Source organism: Capricornis sumatraensis, chromosome 22, assembly GCF_032405125.1.
Source record: "Capricornis sumatraensis isolate serow.1 chromosome 22, serow.2, whole genome shotgun sequence".
Taxonomy (NCBI): Eukaryota; Metazoa; Chordata; class Mammalia; order Artiodactyla; family Bovidae; genus Capricornis; species Capricornis sumatraensis.
In genome coordinates, this window is record NC_091090.1 from 43,216,546 (window position 1) to 43,233,855 (window position 17,310).

The window sequence follows — 17,310 nt, forward strand, 5'->3', positions numbered from 1 at the left end:
ATTATTTTAGATGCTAACAAAGGAACATTTTGATAACTCTCTAGAGAACCAGATTTTAATTGTTAATCTTAGGACATCACCCCCTGAATTCCACATCCAGTGAATGGGCTTATATTAACATTCTTCTTAAAGGCTTAGGATAATTACATGTGACCCATGAATGAGCATATAGTAAAGTAGTGACCCCTTATTTAGTCAGATAATTTGCATGGATAATTTGGATACCTGAGGTTTTCAAATACTATTTCTTTCCCAATAGGCATATACAATTGCTTTCTTTTTGCTTAAGTTAGTCAGATAAATATAAAAAAGTTTTGATTTGCCATTACAGTTAGAGCTGAAAAAGCGAGATTCATAATGGTGGAGGAAACTCCTGGTTATTTTATCCAACTTTTCTCTATCTCAGGATATGGGAAATATATATATATAACAACCCCTTTAAATATGTTTCCATAAACTTGTATCATTTCCCTGAAGATATATATTGTACATGGCTCTTGTAAAATATTTCTCTGGACCTCTATATATCTTTTATAATGCTACAGGACAATGTCTTCAAATATCCATAAAGGATTATAGATTTTATCATGCTTGATTGCAGAAGGCAATCACTGCCCCGGAACTGACTGTCTGCATCTAACTCACTCTGATCTTTTCTCTACAGCTTTAAAGTTAAAGGGGAACGTCGGCGGTATGCAGGGCAGGCTGCTGGGGAATGTGTGCCATCAGCTCACCCCTGCTAGGGATGCGTGCCATTCATTATGTGTGGGCGTGACTATGCCCCATAGAGAGCGTGAGCGGGACAGTACAGTCTTCCCAAACGAATCTCACTCTTACCAAATAAATCCATAGAACTGTTATGTTCATGTGAAGATTTCCTATTGTAAGTTTAGTGACTTAGGAGCTGAAATGAGTCTGTAGAGTTATTATTTAAAATAACAAAAAAGTTTAAATGTATATCTTCTGATTAGCTTCCAAGATGAAATACTGACACTATGGGAAATTACTAATTGAATCTTAATTAAAAAACCCCTGTGATATTGGTGAATGAGACTTAATAATTAGTATCATGGCTAAGTAAGCATTGTCGATGATGTGTTTCATCTGGATCTTCATGTCAGCAAGAGATATCTTTTTTTTTTTTAACTATGATGATCCTAAAAAACAAGATATTAAATTAAAAGTGGACTTAGAACCCAAATATTCAAAGTTGTAGTTTTAGGCAAAAATTATCTTTAAATATAAATACCTTGTTCTGGAGGGAAACCTGGAAAAAGTTCTCTACCACTAAGCAAACAGTCCTTCATTAGTTACCTATTCTGTGCCAAGTTACCAAACAGCACAGGAATAAAAAATCATTTGGAGAAATATGGATGAATTATTGAGGGCTAATCTGAGTTGGTTTACTTTTCACTTGTAACATAGATATAAGCTTCATCACACACAGAAGCATTAAAATAGTTAAACTTGCAAAAGAAATCTGTGAAAGACTATAAAATCAACTTGTCTCGGTTAAGGCAATTAAAGCCTTCAAAATTATATCTGTATATCAAGTGGTACAGAGAGTGCCAATGGTTTAAAATAATTCTTTGGAAATGAACATGTTTCATAAAAGTCATTTTTAAATATATTTTACTTCTGAAATGATCCTTAAAGATTTGGTATGAGACACAATGAAAAGACTCCAAACCCATATTCAACCATCTATTCTCCACTTGCAATTAAACATCACAAAGATGCACTGGGTTAAACATGTTCAGGACTGAACCATGGTTTTCTCTAGCTCATGGTTCTCTTTCAGTGTTTCCTATCACAGGAAATGGCTGATTTTACATCTATGATGAAAGGTATGCGGAGACCATGACTGAAACTGGAAATGCAGATGAGGAAAAGATGGTATGTGTGGGCAACATGCATTCATCTTATGTTGAGTGGAGTTGGGACAGGCAGACTGAAATACTCTCTGGATACTTGGAGTGAAGAGTCTGGAGGAGTCATCTACACAGATAGAGGTGACAGATGAAGTTAAGGGAGATGGCTGAGCACTTGAGAGGAAGGGGAAGATAAAAGGGACAAGAGTCTGAGAAGTATATTGTGTATCACCAAATCAAAGGACGTTTAATGAGAAAAGGGCAGCATCAAGAATCTCAGGGCTTCCCTGGTGGCTCAGTGGTAAAGAGTCTGCCTGCCAATGCAGGAGACACAGGTTCAATCCCTGATCCAGGAAGATCCCACACGCCGGGGGGCAACATAATGCCCATATGCCACAACTACTGAGCCCACCTGCACACCTTCTGAAGCCTGTGCACTCTAGAGCCTGTGCGCAGAAACAAGAGAAGCCACCACAGTGAGAAGCCAGTGCAACGTAACTGAGAGTAGCCTCTGCTCACAGCAGCTAGAGAAAAGCCCACGCAACAATGGAGACCCAGCACAGCTAAAACTAAGTAAATAAAATCACTGGGAAAAACATTCTCAGTGGATGAGAAATGAGATAAAGCCACTATAGTTAATGACCTTTGAGAGTTTCTTTTCAAGGACAGAAGAGCCTGGGGGGAAATAGTCCCTGGGGTCGCAAAAGAGTTGAACACGACTTAGCGACTCAAGAACAACAAACTACAATATGAAAAACAGGTAAGCAATGAGGATTTATTGTATAGGCTAGGGAATTATAGTCAATATTTTGTAATAATCTGTAATGGAATATAATCTGCAAAAAATATAACTGAATCACTATGCTGTACACCTGAAATGAATGCAATAGTGCAAATCAACTATACTTCAATTAAAAAAAAAAACTTGATTCTAAAATTTTCTGACAGTCCTTCCTACTACATTTGGCTTTATCTGATGTTTAGGAGAAGCTGTTCTTCAGAGAAGCTGATGGCATGCTGGATAAATTCTCTAATTCAACTAGAAAGACTCAGCTCTCTTTCCCAAAGCTGACATATGAGCAAAGGGCAAATCAAAGAGGAAAAAAATTTTAACACCCTGAATTCATCACAGTATTTAAACAATTAGAATTTTACTTTATTTCAGAATAAGTTTACTGTTGAAAAAAAGATATTATACTAAAGCCACAACATTATTCATTTGGACAAAAACTTTTATAGCAAAACTGTGGTACACGAGCATTAGTAATTTGAGTACTATATGGTTATAGAAGATATTTAAAAAACAGAAATGATGTATTCCAAAGGCTGTAATAGGCACAATATATATGCTTGTATAGGGTCTGCAAGCATTATACTAGAATTCACTACAAGTGATCCAAGAAGTTGCAGGCTTTCAGCATTAGGTACTAAAAAGATAAAAAGGATTATCAGAGTTACTCTTCTATGGAAAAAGCATGTACTATCAATAACACAAAACAGGAGCAGCGAGCCAAGCCAACAAACAATGCTTTAGATTTTAGAAGTTGTAATATAACTATGGCTTTTTAATTTTCATTTTTGAGACTGGTTAGCAAGTCTGGCAAGTGGAAAAGAAGAAAGTCTATAATAAAACGTTAAAGACACCACTTACAAGGCATCTGATATTTCACAGGTTCAAAATTGGAAAACAACCACTGAGCTTGTTCCTAGAGCAAAATTCTGAGGTATTAGCAGAAAACAAAACAAAACAAAAACACCCTGCTTCTTCCTATCAATGTTTTTGCATAAAAATCTTTATACAGAGAAGTAAAAGTTTCCCAAGTGACATGGCAGAAAAATATTTAAGATGAATCATTAGAGTTTACTTTAGGTTTTTGGTAACTGTAAAGAATACAGGTCTTTTCAAGGACCAAGAAACTGGATATGGTTCTTAGTATGGAACTTTATGTTTTTAAAACAAATATGTATTCAGGCTGGCAGTGTATTCATGCTGATAAAGGTGGTAAAAATAAGAAAACAGAAATCGTACCTTTTTAGAGCATACTACTACTATATATAAGGAAATTGTCTAAAAGATAAAAATGTACATCTTAGATTCTCGAAGGTTTTATTTTTCAACTAGCAATTAAACGTAAGCGTAAAAGTGAGTCATGCAGTACCCCTACCTCTCAGCTACTGTGAAAATGATATGAGGGGAACAGAATTCTCTCTTTTTTTCCCTTTAAATACGCAATGCTCACAAGTCATCATGTGGAACTCAAATCACACACAAAGGCAAATCATGAAGAAATGTTGAATATTTCAAAAGCCCTCAGAGGTGTGCCAGAAATGATGCTGTTTCTACAGCACAGAATTGTTGGAGGCCAAAACTAAAGCTGTAGGTGCGATGCAACTTCTAGGTCCTTAACGCTGCTGTTTTCGTTTTTCTTTTTTTCATGTTGGGGTGGGGATTCAGGTCAGGGGCTTTGGTGGTCTCTCGGAAACCATGATTTCTGTAGGTTCAGTGATTAGCTTGGCTCCATCCCAGGCTGTCTTGAACTGTTCAGGAACAGGAAATTCTCTCTGGAAAAAAGCAATAAGAGCAAGATTATTTAAACCAAGGCTTTGCAAATGGATGGATGGCTAATTAGTGTCATGCTCAGTCACTCAGGTCTGTCTGACTCTTTACAACCCCATGGACTATAGCCCGGCAGTCCATGGGACTGTTCTTCTGTTCATGAGATTTCCCAGGCCAGAATACTGGACGGGGTTGCCATTTCCTTCTCCAGGCAATGTTCCCGGCCCAAGGATCAAACCTGCGTCTCCTGCATTGGCAGGAGACACCAGGGAAGCCCTGTTACATGATGGACAAAGACACTTTAGAGAACCCGAACCTGCATGGTCATACGACAGCTCTGTGACTGCCTGCCGGCATCCTCATTGATGCCAGAACTTACTAAGAACCAGGTATTCTGTGGAACACCAGGTATGAGTGAACTCAAGTTAATCTCTACAAGAACGCTGCTTGCTGCTGCTGCTGCTAAGTCACTTCAGTCGTGTCCGACTCTTAGCAACCCCATGGACTGCAGCCTACTAGGCTCCTCCGTTCATGGAATTTTCCAGGTGAGAGTACTGGAGTGGGCTGCCATTGCCTTCTCTGACAAGAAACACTAAGAACTAGATATTATTGAAATGCCACCTACAGGAAACAGAGGCTTGAAAGGACAAGCCTGAGCTGCCAGAGTGCAAACCTTAGACATCCTCTCTTACCCGTGACTCTGCACCAGACTCAACCATGCACAGCCATCAGCTGGGGACCTTGTTGAAAGGTAGACTCTGATTCAGTAGATCTGGGACACAGGATGACGGTCTATGTTTTCAACAAGTCCCCAGGGGATGCTGAGGCTGCCGGTCCCCAGGCACACTGATAAGGGCTTTGCCCCAGTGTTATGACTGTCTACTCTTTGATGAAATATCAAAATGTGCTGCAAGTTGCATATACATTTGTTACACATCCTGCTTTCCTGCTCTTTCCATTGGGCAACACACGCACACATGCCACCCAGATACACTACATACCATATCCTCCCCCCTCCCTCACACACACACACATACACAAAGAAAAATGCAGAATAGGGAATTCCCTGGTAGTCCAGTGGTTAGGGGGCTTCCCAGGTGGCGCTAAGGGGTAAAAAACCTGCCAATGGAGGAGACATAAGAGACACAGGTTCAATCCCTAGGTATGGAAGATCCCCTGGAGGAGGGCATGGCAACCCACTCCAGTATTCTTGCCTGGAGAATCCCATGGACAGAGGAGCCTGGTGGGCTACAGTCCATAGGCTCACAGAGTTCGACATGACTGAAGTGAATCAGCATACCAGGGGTTAGGATTCTGGGCTTCCATTGCAGGGGTGCTGGTTCAACCCCTGGTCGGGGAACTAAGATCCCTCAAGCTTCGTGAGCCATAAAAACCATATGATTTTTTTTTAAAGCATTAAAAATTGTAGACTAGACAAAATAAAATTAGCTTGGGGTCTCTCCTTTCCGTAGAGAGTGAGTCCCCAGTCGTTACAGAAGAGAGCAGAAAAGGAAGGTGAGGAGGAGTCTCCTTGCTTCTGGTTTGTGGCCTCTCTGGACTTCCTGTACAAACCACAGTTTGAAGGGCTGGTGCTCATCTGTTGGTGAGATGTGCTGTTTCAGTGGAAAACACACATGGACACATAGCTTCCTTGATGCAGGATCCAGCTGTTTCTTTTGTAAGAAGCTATTTATTTACTTCAAAGGGAAAAGCCCTTTCTGTCATGATCGGTGAATTCTCAAGTGAAATTTGGAATGGAGCCTTTTCTTTTTCTTTTTTGGCTGCTCTCCTTGGACATGAATTTGAGCAAACTCCGGGAGATAGTGAAGGACAGGGAAGCCTGGTGTGCTCGCAGTTCATGGGGTGGCAAAGAGTCATTCACGACTTAGCGACTCAACAACAACAATTCCTTTGTTTGTGGCATCTTAGTTCCCTGGCCAGGGATGGAAAGTGGACCCATGGCAGTGACAGCACCGAGTCTTAACCACTGGACCACCAGGGAATTCGCTGCAATGGAGTCTTACCGTGCAGCAAAGAAGCTACAGTCTGAGTGTGAGTGTGTTTGTGTGTGTGTGTGTGTGTGCGTGCGTGTGTGTCCAACACCCCTTCTGGGGCTCTTCATGAGTAAACCAGGCTTGGTGTCTGCTCTTAAGCACCAAGCCAGGTGGAGAATGCTCCAGAGTGAAGGTGCCTCTTTGATTGTAACTGTACTACAGCTGTTCCCGATCTTTCTTGGCAGTACCATGATAGCAAAGGGATGACAGACCTTTTCTGGGAGACCGATTTCTTTCGGATGAGTCACCCCCACCATCCACTCCCAGATCACCATGCCCACGGCAGGACCTCTCTATTGCTCCCTTCTACCTCCAACAGGAAAACGCACTGAGGGCCCACACACTGAGGGCACAGATAATTCACCTATTGGGGGGAGATCACATTCTCAGCATGAAAGCTTAGGTTTTGAGCTCTACTCATCCTTTAGGTCACTGGATCTCAATCATGGCTCCACACTGGAATCACCAAGGAAGCTTTAACCAAGACAGATGTCAGGGTACCACATCCAGGGGTTCTAGTTGAAGTGGCTTGAAGTGTTTGTGCAAACCCTCACTGCTTTTCTTAGCAGATCCAGTTCCCCTGCAGCTGAGCCTTCTGCTTAGACAGTTGCAAAGGCCAGGAGTCTCTCTAAGTTTTGGCTTCCTTCTTCTGAAGCTGCTCTGTATTCGCTTCAGCTCTTCAGTAGCTTCTTCAGGTGGAGAGCCCGAGACGAGATGCTTTCTAGCTCAGGGTTAGGCAGTCTGAATACCTCATGTAGTATGGCCCAATGCTTGCCGTTTTGCTTTTCAGACTTAAATAATGAATTCTGGGCAGCAGTATGTGGTGTGCGCCTGAAAAGGGCTTACTGAAAACATGGCAGCAATCTCACTGTCCGCTTAAAGACATTAACCCAAGTGCTGACTGCTGTGTAGACCACCGGTGACTGACCCACAGGCTGATGGGGTTGTGGGGGCTCCCCTTTGAAAGGTGCGCCTGGCTAAGTTACATTTTAGCCCATACTTCCCTGGTTCACTGCTTCCTTGTACAGTTAGAACCAGAGGGAATGATCTCAGGATTTATTTCTCTTTCAAGAAGCAAAGAGAAGTAGGAAGAAATATTAATAACTTGCTACCAAATGGCAACAACCAGCAAGTCCACCACATTGTGTGACGCAAAAAGTGTATTTGTTTATACTTTCTTTTCAGTGTGAGACTATGTGCTTCCATCTTTTAGAAACTGCTTTGCTGAGGAGAAGAGACAAAGAAAATACCTGGTAGCTTAGGTGAGTGTTTCTCAGAAGGCCACTGGATGGCCTGATGGCATCAGAATCATCTGGGATATATTAAACCACGGGTTCCTGGACCCCATTCCAAGCCTCCTAATTCTAACCTCTGGGTGCAAAGTTTGGGACCTGGTATTTTCATCATGTTTCCCAGCTGATTTTTTTTTTTGACTGTGCCACGTGGCAAGTGGAATCTTAGTTCCCTGACCAAGGATCGACCTGCCTTGGAAGCACTGCGTCTTAACCACTCAACAGCCAGAGAAATCCTTAGCTGGTTCTCAGGCAGGGTTTGAGAACTACTGTACAAATAGGTTCACTTATTATTACCTCCTTTCCCTCTGCTTGCCCCCAAAGCATTTCTCCTTCTTTCCTTTTGCCTCCACCATGTGTCAGTCCCTCAGTCGTGTCCGACTCTTTGTGACCCCGTGGACTGTAGCCCGCCAGGCTCCTCTGTCCATGGGATTCTCCAGGAAAGAATACTGGAGTGCACTGCCATTCCCTTCTCCAGGAAGTCTTCCCGACCCAGGAACTGAACCCAGGTTTCATGCACTGTAGGCAGATTCTTTACCATCTGAGCCACCAGGAAGCCCATGCCCCCATCATACCAAAGGAAAACAATCAATCCTAGTAAAATGAGCTCAGACACCTGGTCTACTATTTGGTGATGATGAAGATGTGTTAGTCACTCAGTCGTGCCTGACTCTTTGCGACCCCATGGATTGTGGCTCGCCAGGCTCCTCTGTCCATGGGATTCTCCAGGCAAGAATATGGGAGTGAGTTGCCATTTCCTTCTCCAGGGGATCTTCCCGACGCAGGGGTTGAGCCCAGGTCTCCTGCATTGCAGGCAGATTCTTACCATCTGAGCCACAAGGGCCCTTACTGTTTGATGAAAGCTAGCCCATTAAGGTAATTATTAGGAAACCGCTTTGAGAACCACAAATCCAGGACTGGGCACAGTCAAGAAACTAACAGGGGAGCTGAATTGTGAAAGGCCATTCTCTTGAGTTCCTTTCTTAACTGCAAATTTTTCTACAAAGGAAGCTCAAAGGTTGGTAGGTGACTAATCAGTCTCTAAGAATGTTAACCATGAAAACTTCTTTACAGTCTTCTAAAAGGTACTTACATAATCACCATCCTGAGGGATAAGTATATTCATTTCAGATGACTTGGCACTCACAATCTCACAGTCTAACGCATCTTCACTGAGGTATATGTGGCAGCCTTCTGTCTTATTAATGGAAATTGTTGGCACTTTCCCCATTACCTGAAATAGAAAAAAAAGTCTAGGGCCAAAGCAAATAAATAGAAATTCCAATATCCCCAAATAAGTACAGTCCACGGGCCTAAGCAAGCATTAGGAATAGCTAGGTCAGGGCTGGGGAGGCTGGTTGACGACAGTGTCTCCAAGGTGAATTAGTAGGTGTCATTTGGGGACAGAAAGAAAGGACCACACAAGAGGATTCTCAAACCTCAGGGTCTCTTTCCTGACACAAAACAAAGGGACTAATTTGAAAACAGCAGCTAAATGTTCAGAAGACGTTTCACAACCCTATTAGTGGAAATGAAGCATATATTTGATTTCATGATAAAAGAAACAAGATGCTTTTGCTTTTATGTGCTTAAAATTTTAGTTTTGACACATCTCTAGGAAACTTGGATGAAAACATGCATGAATACTGTCCTTTAAGAGTAAATTATTCTGTAAATGAGTAGATTTTTTCCTCAATCTAAGTAAGAATAAGTAAAAATCACTACAATTCTTCTCACATAAGTCCTTTGCTAGATAAAAATCACACTGGCTGAATGCGGAGCTTAAATGAGATAATGAGTGTCTAGGTATTTTGAAATGTATTCATTTCAGGAGCCCAAACTGGAGACTTGGTTCAGGCCACTCATTGTATGGGTAAACAGTATCATACACAAGAGAAGGTGGTTCTTTGTATTATTACAAATATCAAGTGCTATAAAAATTCTGATCAGTTTAAAATTTCTTTTTTACAGCCCTGTTTTCAGACACAGCCCCCCTCCACCCCTCGCCCCCAAATCTCTACAGGGACAGACTGTTCCCCCAACGACCATATTACAACTCTATAATTTTCCTTCTTGTAATGGTAACTGAAGCGATAAAAACATCTCCTCTTTCACTCTGAAGAAAAGACTGGGTTGCAAATTAAAGAGTAAGGCTTGTGATGGTGCAGGTGCTGTAAAGAATTCCTCGGGGGAGCCTAGCCAGGGCACCACACTGCTCTGTTTTCTCCTCTCCCCGTAGAAACTGGACACTGAGTTGGAACTGAGCCACAGCGAGGGAAAAAAAAAAAGGCAGAGGTAGTTTAAGGTCAGCTAAGCAACAAGGCTTTGCCATAAATTAAATAAAATAATACCTATATCTATATATCAAGAATGTGTCAGCAGTAATGTTTTGACAATTTCTAGATTTATTTTGTAATGATGGAGAGCATTTCCATACTGCCCAGAACTGTATGAATACCTGGCAAGCAAAGGGAATGCCAAGTAATTTGTCAGCGTGTCTTAGGCAATTCGTTTATGAGACAGAGCGGGGTCTCATGAGGATAGCACAGTATGCAGAGACATTTTAGTTTTGTTTATGTATCACTGTATTACCTTACAAACGCTAGAACATCTATGAAAAATCTGAAAAACAGTACAGTTTTAAAAAAATAGTCCTGATAGGATAAGAACTGTCATTTCCACAGCATTTTAGTCAGTATTTCCTTAGAGCAAATTACATACAATATATGCCTTTTATCCCTTGTAGTCTGTAAACATTTCGAGAACAGAGATTGGTTCTGATCAGGAGAACTGGGCTAACAAGTAGCTTCTCTGTTGAGTGACAGGTGATATGTGACCTTGCCCAGGCCAATGATGTAGCATTTAATGCATGTATCTGTATTAACTTTCTTTTTCTTCAATTTATTTTTCTATAAAAATTTTTAAAATTTCCACATAATATCTTAGTCTCTTCTCTCTCGCACAATTTGTACTATTTTTTTCTGGGATAGTTTGCCAAAAAAAAACAGCATCATTGAACTAAATCACATGAATCCATGTCCTTTTCTTCCTTTCAATCTTTTAAAATTAATTAATGTGGCTGTGCCAGGTCTTAGTTGTGGCATTCAGGATCTTTTTGAAACAGTTATTTATTGATTGTTTTTACTGTGCTGGGTCTTCACTGCTGTGCTCACGCTTTCTCCAGGTGCATCGAGCTGGGGCTGCTCTCCAGCTGTGGTGCTCAGGCTTCTCGCTGTGGTGGCTTCACTTGCTGCAGAGCACGGGCTGTAGAATGCGTGAGCTTCAGCAGCTGCAGCATATGGACTCAGCAGTTGTGGGTCCTGGTCTCTAGAACACAGGTTCCTCAAAAGTTCTGGCACATGGACTCAGTGGCGCCTCTGCATGTTGTATCTTTCCAGATCAGGGACTGAACCCATGTCTCTTGCATTAGCAGGCAGATTCCTCACCACTAAGCCACCACAGGAGCCTGGGCATTCAGGATCTTTAATTGCATCATGTGAGTTCTTGGTTGCAGCATGTGGGATCCAGTTTCCTGACCAGGGATCGAATCTGGGCCCCCCAAATTGGGAGCACAGAGTCTTAGCCACTGGACCACCAGGGAAATCCCCTTGGAATCTTTTAAACAGCATTATCGAAGTAAAATGTGCCAACATAAAATTCACCTGCTTTAAGTGTACAGTTTAATGGTACTCAGTAAATTCGTGTAACTGTCACTTCAATTCAGTTTTAGAATATTTCCATCATCCCTCAAATATCCCCACTGCCCATTTATAGTCAATTTGTCCTCATCGCCAGGCAGCCTGCACTAATCTGCTTTCCGTCTTCATTGTGTCCAGGCCCTTTTAAAATAGTTTATTAAATGTTTTAAATAGGTAATGAAATTCACTTGGTTTGAACATCCAGAAGTTTGAGAAGTGTTCAGTAAAATGTCTCTCTCTTGTTTCTGAGCCAGGCTGCCAAGTTTCTATCCCTCTAACCATGATTCATCCTTCCAGATTATTTTAAGGCTCATAGCCTTGAAAAAACTACGATATATTTCAAACATGGGAGCACACAAAGAATAATAAAACAAATATGTGTGTGTGTGTATGTGTATATATGTATATATGTGTCTGTTAAAAAGCTTTATCAGAATTTAACTTTTTAGCTTATCTGCCTTATTTTTAGGGCTATAATATTATACTATAGTTGAAACCCCCTCTATACCATCCACCATCAGGGAGTCCTCCCTTCTTCCCTCCACAGACTTAACTACTCTTCTGAATTTTGTGTCTACAGTTCACAGCAGGTTTGTCTCCTGAGCTGAACTCAAGACTGCATTAGAATATTTCACATGTGCATACTGTCATGCATGTTTTTGATCTTTATATGAAGGGACACATTATACAGTGTCTGTTGTTCTGTAATTTGCCTTTATCACTCAAGGTTGCTTTTGAGATTTCCCTGTTTTTAAACATGTAAGTGTATTCAATTATTTTAACTATTGTACAGTATTCTATTAGGTGGATTTATTTGTTCATTTACCAGCTGTTGGACATTTAAATTGTTCTGGGTTTTATTGCCATTATGAATAATACTGCAATAAACAGTTTTACATGTCTCATCAACATACATATTGGAGCTTCTTAGGTGCACACGCCCAAGAGTGAAATTGCTCAGTTACAGGCTATGACTGTCTTTGACTTTATTAGATGGTGCCAATTTCTCTGCATGGTGAGTGTTAGCTTTGCTCTTTTAACACTGATGTATCAGGATTCTCGTAACAACTTTTATTGTTAAAAAAAAAGGAGACTTTTTAATATATAGGCAGTCCTCAAATTGCGCAGTTCCGGTATGCATGAGTTTCAGCTCACAAGCCCTTTGCAAAGTAAGCACAGCCTGAATTCAAAACTGACGAGTATAAGAGGACATACCCAATTAATCTGCATTTCTTCTTCTATTAGGCAGGTTATGCATATCTTCATGTAATTATCAAACACTTCAGTTTTTCCTCCTCTGAATTGCCTTAATAGTCTTTGCCCATTTTTCTTTTGCGTTGTTAGTCTTCTTCTATTTGATTTGTGTTAACTTTATAAATTCTGGTTATAAATCCTTGTAGGTAATCTGCATTGCAAGTACTTTCTTCAATCCATGCCTTGTCTTTTAGCTTTGCATCTGATGTCTTCTGTTGAACATATATATTTTAATGAGGTTAAATTCATTTGTCCTTTTCTTCTATATTTTATTCTCAAAGTTTAAAAGTATTTCTTTTCACAATTAGGACTTCACTTTTCATGTAGAGTATGAGGTAGAGATTAGATATTTTTCCTTTGCATGGAGGGTCCTAAAATATATCTCATGTACCATGCCAACTATTGACTGTACTGCTCCAGTTAAAACAGGCAGTGGTGAAAAGCCTATAAAGCCAAAGAGAACCATCTATAGAACTGGAAGGCAAGTCTAACAAACATTATCAGGAAACGTCAGATAATCAGGGGTGATTAACAATATGAAAAGGGTATAATCAAAGACAGCAGTCACAGCTGGCCAAAGTAAGAAGTCATTTAGCTTTGGGCATATTATAAAATCCCATTTGGCTAAATTAAAATTGCTTAAACAGTGCAGATTTTCTTCTGTTTTGCAAATTCAATTCCAATTCTACTTTCCAGGTTGTTTTGCTGATAATCTCATTGACTCTTCAGAAAAACTATCCAGAACCGTTTTTTTTTTCCTGAGGGAGAAACATCTTCTTTGGCAGGGTACTATTATGCAAAGTAAATCTCTTACTATTTTGGTTCATTCATTAGTCGATTCATTCCAATCACTCACTCAATCAAACATTTACTGAACACCTACTGTGTGCAGGTATTATGCAAATTTCTGGAGCTGTAAAGATTAATTAGCTGTTCCTGAAATAGAAGTGGTAAACTTGTAATTGCTGTGCAAAACAGGGTGGGTTATAACAGGGTGAAAAGGGGGAATTAACACTGTCCAAGAAGTAAGAGAGGGCTTCAGGGAGGAGGTGAAGACAGAGCTGCGTCTAGAGAAAAGATAGTAAGAGTTTTCTAATTGGACATGGAGGGCCCCTTGTAAACAGAAGGGGTGGTCTGGTGGTGGCTGGGCAAGGTTGAAAGGACCACTTACCTGCATTTGAATGTCCTTGGAGTTGATCACTTCCACAATACCCACCACATTGTCAAACACCAGGCCAAACTTCTTACAGTTGTCTAGGAAAACAAAAACAAAACAAAATCCTAAATACAGACAGCATATTTATGCAAAGCAATTTATCATAATGAGTACAGATCCACAGATACAGATCTGCCCTACCAATTATAATGGAATTTATTTTCCCTTTTATCTGCAGAGTAGACTTGCCGCACTTGAAAACGTAAGCCACCTGTCTCAGTTCAGTCTCTGAAATCACAAGGTCATTCCTGTCCTCTTGGTATTCCTAAAATTAAAACACAGGCAAATACTAAATATAAGGATAGACAGATAAATGAAGTCCACTGCAAACTGAAATTACTGTGGAGCATTCACCAATTAGAGCTTCTCAGTATGTACTTTCTTTAGGAACCTTTTTCTTACAGGACTTCCTTTGTCTCTGTGATGTTGGGAATGGTTACTTGGAAGGCGGGGAGTCCAGGGTCCTTTGTGAACAGTCAGGCGTCAGGCACCTGGGCTAGTGGGTAGGGGCTGGACCAGGGATATGAGAGCTTTTGGTTAAGTCCAGATGCTGAGTCTGGAGTTGATACTGTAGCAATATCTGCAAATAGGAGTTGGGTTAACAGACTAGCAATGGTCCAAGTCCCAGTGTATTCTCAGACCACAACAACCTTTCTGGGGACTTTGTTCCTCCATCTTTAGGGAAGCCCCCTGGATTGGCAGGGTTTCCCTGATGGCTCACATGGTAAAGAATCCACTTGCAATATAGAAGACCTGGGTTCAATCCCTAGGTTGGGAAGATCTCCTGGAGAAGGGAATGGCTACCCACTTAAGCATTCTTGCTTGGAGAATTCCTTCCATGGGCTGCAATCCATGGGGCTGCAAAGAGTCCGACACGACTGAGTAACTAACATTTTCACACTGGATTGACAGGGGGTACCAGCTTCCATCCACATACAAAGTGTCCTGTCCTGCTCAGACAACGGTGAAAGTGGTGGGTGACTCAGTAGGTTATATCAGCGCCTTGGTCAGTGGAACGGAATGCAACATCCTACAGTGGATCCTACAGTAGATGGGGCAGATTAAAAGTCCACTGACAGAGCAGTCAGATTCACAGAGACAGAAAGTAGAAAGGTGGTTGCCAGGGGCTGAAGAGGGGGGAAGTGGAGAATTACTGTTGACGGTGTACAGAGCTTCAGTTCTAACAGATGAAAAGGGTTCTGTGGATGGACAGTGGTGATGGCCACACAGCAGTCTGATGGCACTTAATGCCACTGAACTGTACACGTCAAGGTTAAGATGGAAAATTTTGTGTTATGTGTACTTTACCACAGTTTAAAGAATAATTTTGAAGAAGTTGAAGAAAAAAAAATGCATGAGAATAATGAAAACCAAAAAACACTTGTGGAAGCATTCAGAAAGGCCCTGGTTTCTATTCTAGCCAGTGACTTGTGTCTCTGTCTTTTCACTTAGAAATCCTTAGTGCTACTGCTAAGTCGCTTCAGTCATGTACGACTCTGTGACCCCATGGACTGTAGCCTGCCAGGCTCCTCTGTCCATGGGATTCTTCAGGCAAGAATATGGGAGTGAGTTGCCATGCCTTCCTCCAAGGGATCTTTTCGACTCAGGGATCAAAACTGTGTCTCTTACACTGCCTGCATTGGCAAGCAGGTTCTTTATTACTAGCACCACCTGGGAAGCCTTAGAAATCCTTAAGACCTTGGCAAACAGTTTAGCCATTGCTCCTTTCATTGGAGTATATCAGGAATAAAGTTAAAGGGCTTCACTCACCACTCTCCATTTCTTCCCTTCCAGCTCTAACACAGGAGCATGTTTCTTAGGAGGATGAGACTGGGGAGACTTGGGGCCTGGAGTGTGGCTTTTCGTAGGAGATGGAGATTGTCCTCCATGAGCCCGTAGGTTGGGATTCTTGTATGTCTTCTGGTCATCTGTAACATGCCGGAGTCCTGGGAAGGTAACACAGAGACACATTTCTTTACACCATATGCAAAGGGAAACATCCCCGACTTTTTGGATGAACATGACGTGAATGGCCTAAGAATTTTTGGTAATGCTATTTTAGCATTTGAGTGTTTTCTCAAGGTTAGTATGCAGAGTCTGAGACCTGCAAATGTTTAGAGTTGATATAAGCACTGTTAAGTAGTTTTTAATTGGAGGAACTTCTTTTTGAAGGAGATGATAGATAAAATTATGCAAAAAGCTACCTCACCAGAAAGAATTCTATGATTTACTTCTGTTGTGGCCAAATCATTCCCTAGATATAGTCTAAAAAGTTAGGGCATTTCAGCAAACATAGGTCAGAACTGATTTAACAGTTATAAGTTCATTCTCTTCCTTTACAGATGAGGGGACAATGCAGCCAGCTGGAGCCAGAAAAACTATTCATTTTTTTGGTCCTTGGCTCCCAGCCCAGTGCATAAGAACACTTATATCATAATTCCTATTGCTCATACAAAACAAAAATATATTTGCATAAGATTTTTGGCAACATGACTTTATTCAATTCAGTTCAGTCGCTCAGTCGTGTCCAATTCTTTGTAACCCCACGAACTGCAGCACGCCAGGCCTCCCTGTCCATCACCAACTCCCGGAGTTTATCTAAACTCATGTGCATTGAGTCAGTGATGCCATCCAACCATCTTATCCTCTGCCGTCCCCTTCTCCTCCTGCCCTCAATCTTTCCCAGCATCAGGGTCTTTTCAAATGAGTCAGCTCTTTGCATCAGGTGCCCAAATATTGGAGTTTCAACTTCAACATCAGTCCTTCCAATGAACACCCAGGACTGATCTCCTTTAGGATGGACTATCTGAATCCCCTTGCAGTCCAAGGGACTCTCAAGAGTCTTCTCCAACAACACAGTTCAAAAGCATCAATTCTTCGGTACTCAGCTTTCTTTATAGTCCAACTCTCACATCCATACATGACTACTGGAAAAACCATAGCTTTGACCAGACGGACCTTTGTTGACAAAGTAATATCTCTGCTTTCTAATATGCTGTCTAGGTTGGTCATAACTTTCCTTCCAAAGAGTAAGTGTCTTTTAATTTCATGGCTGCAGTCACCATCTGCAGTGATTTTGGAGCCAAAAAAATAGTCTGTCACCATTTCCACTGTTTCCCCATCTATTTGTTATGAAGTGATGGGACTGGATGCCATGATCTTAGTTTTCTGAATGTTGAGCTTTAAGCCAACTTTTTCACTCTCTTCTTTCACTTTCATCAAGAGGCTCTTTAGTTCCTCTTCACTTTCTGCCATAAGGGTGGTGTCATCTGCATATCTGAGGTGATTGATATTTCTCCTGGCAATCTTGATTCCAGCTTGTGCTTCTTCCAGCCCAGCATTTCTCATGATGTACTCTGCATAGAAGT

The 17,310-nt window shown here is 41.2% G+C and overlaps 1 protein-coding gene across 1 annotated transcript in view; it reads right to left on the reverse strand.

The window, feature by feature from the left end:
• Positions 1-2,971: 2,971 nt before the first annotated feature.
• Positions 2,972-17,310, reverse strand: part of CAP2 (cyclase associated actin cytoskeleton regulatory protein 2) — a 149,088-nt gene continuing 134,749 nt past the window's right edge. The window contains exons 8-12 of the mRNA XM_068960644.1: positions 15,713-15,888; positions 14,084-14,207; positions 13,898-13,980; positions 8,868-9,008; positions 2,972-4,433 (exon numbers count right to left, since the gene is read on the reverse strand). Coding sequence (XP_068816745.1) covers positions 4,323-4,433; positions 8,868-9,008; positions 13,898-13,980; positions 14,084-14,207; positions 15,713-15,888 — 635 coding nt within the window. The 3' untranslated portion in view covers positions 2,972-4,322. The remainder of the gene's footprint in view (positions 4,434-8,867; positions 9,009-13,897; positions 13,981-14,083; positions 14,208-15,712; positions 15,889-17,310) is intronic.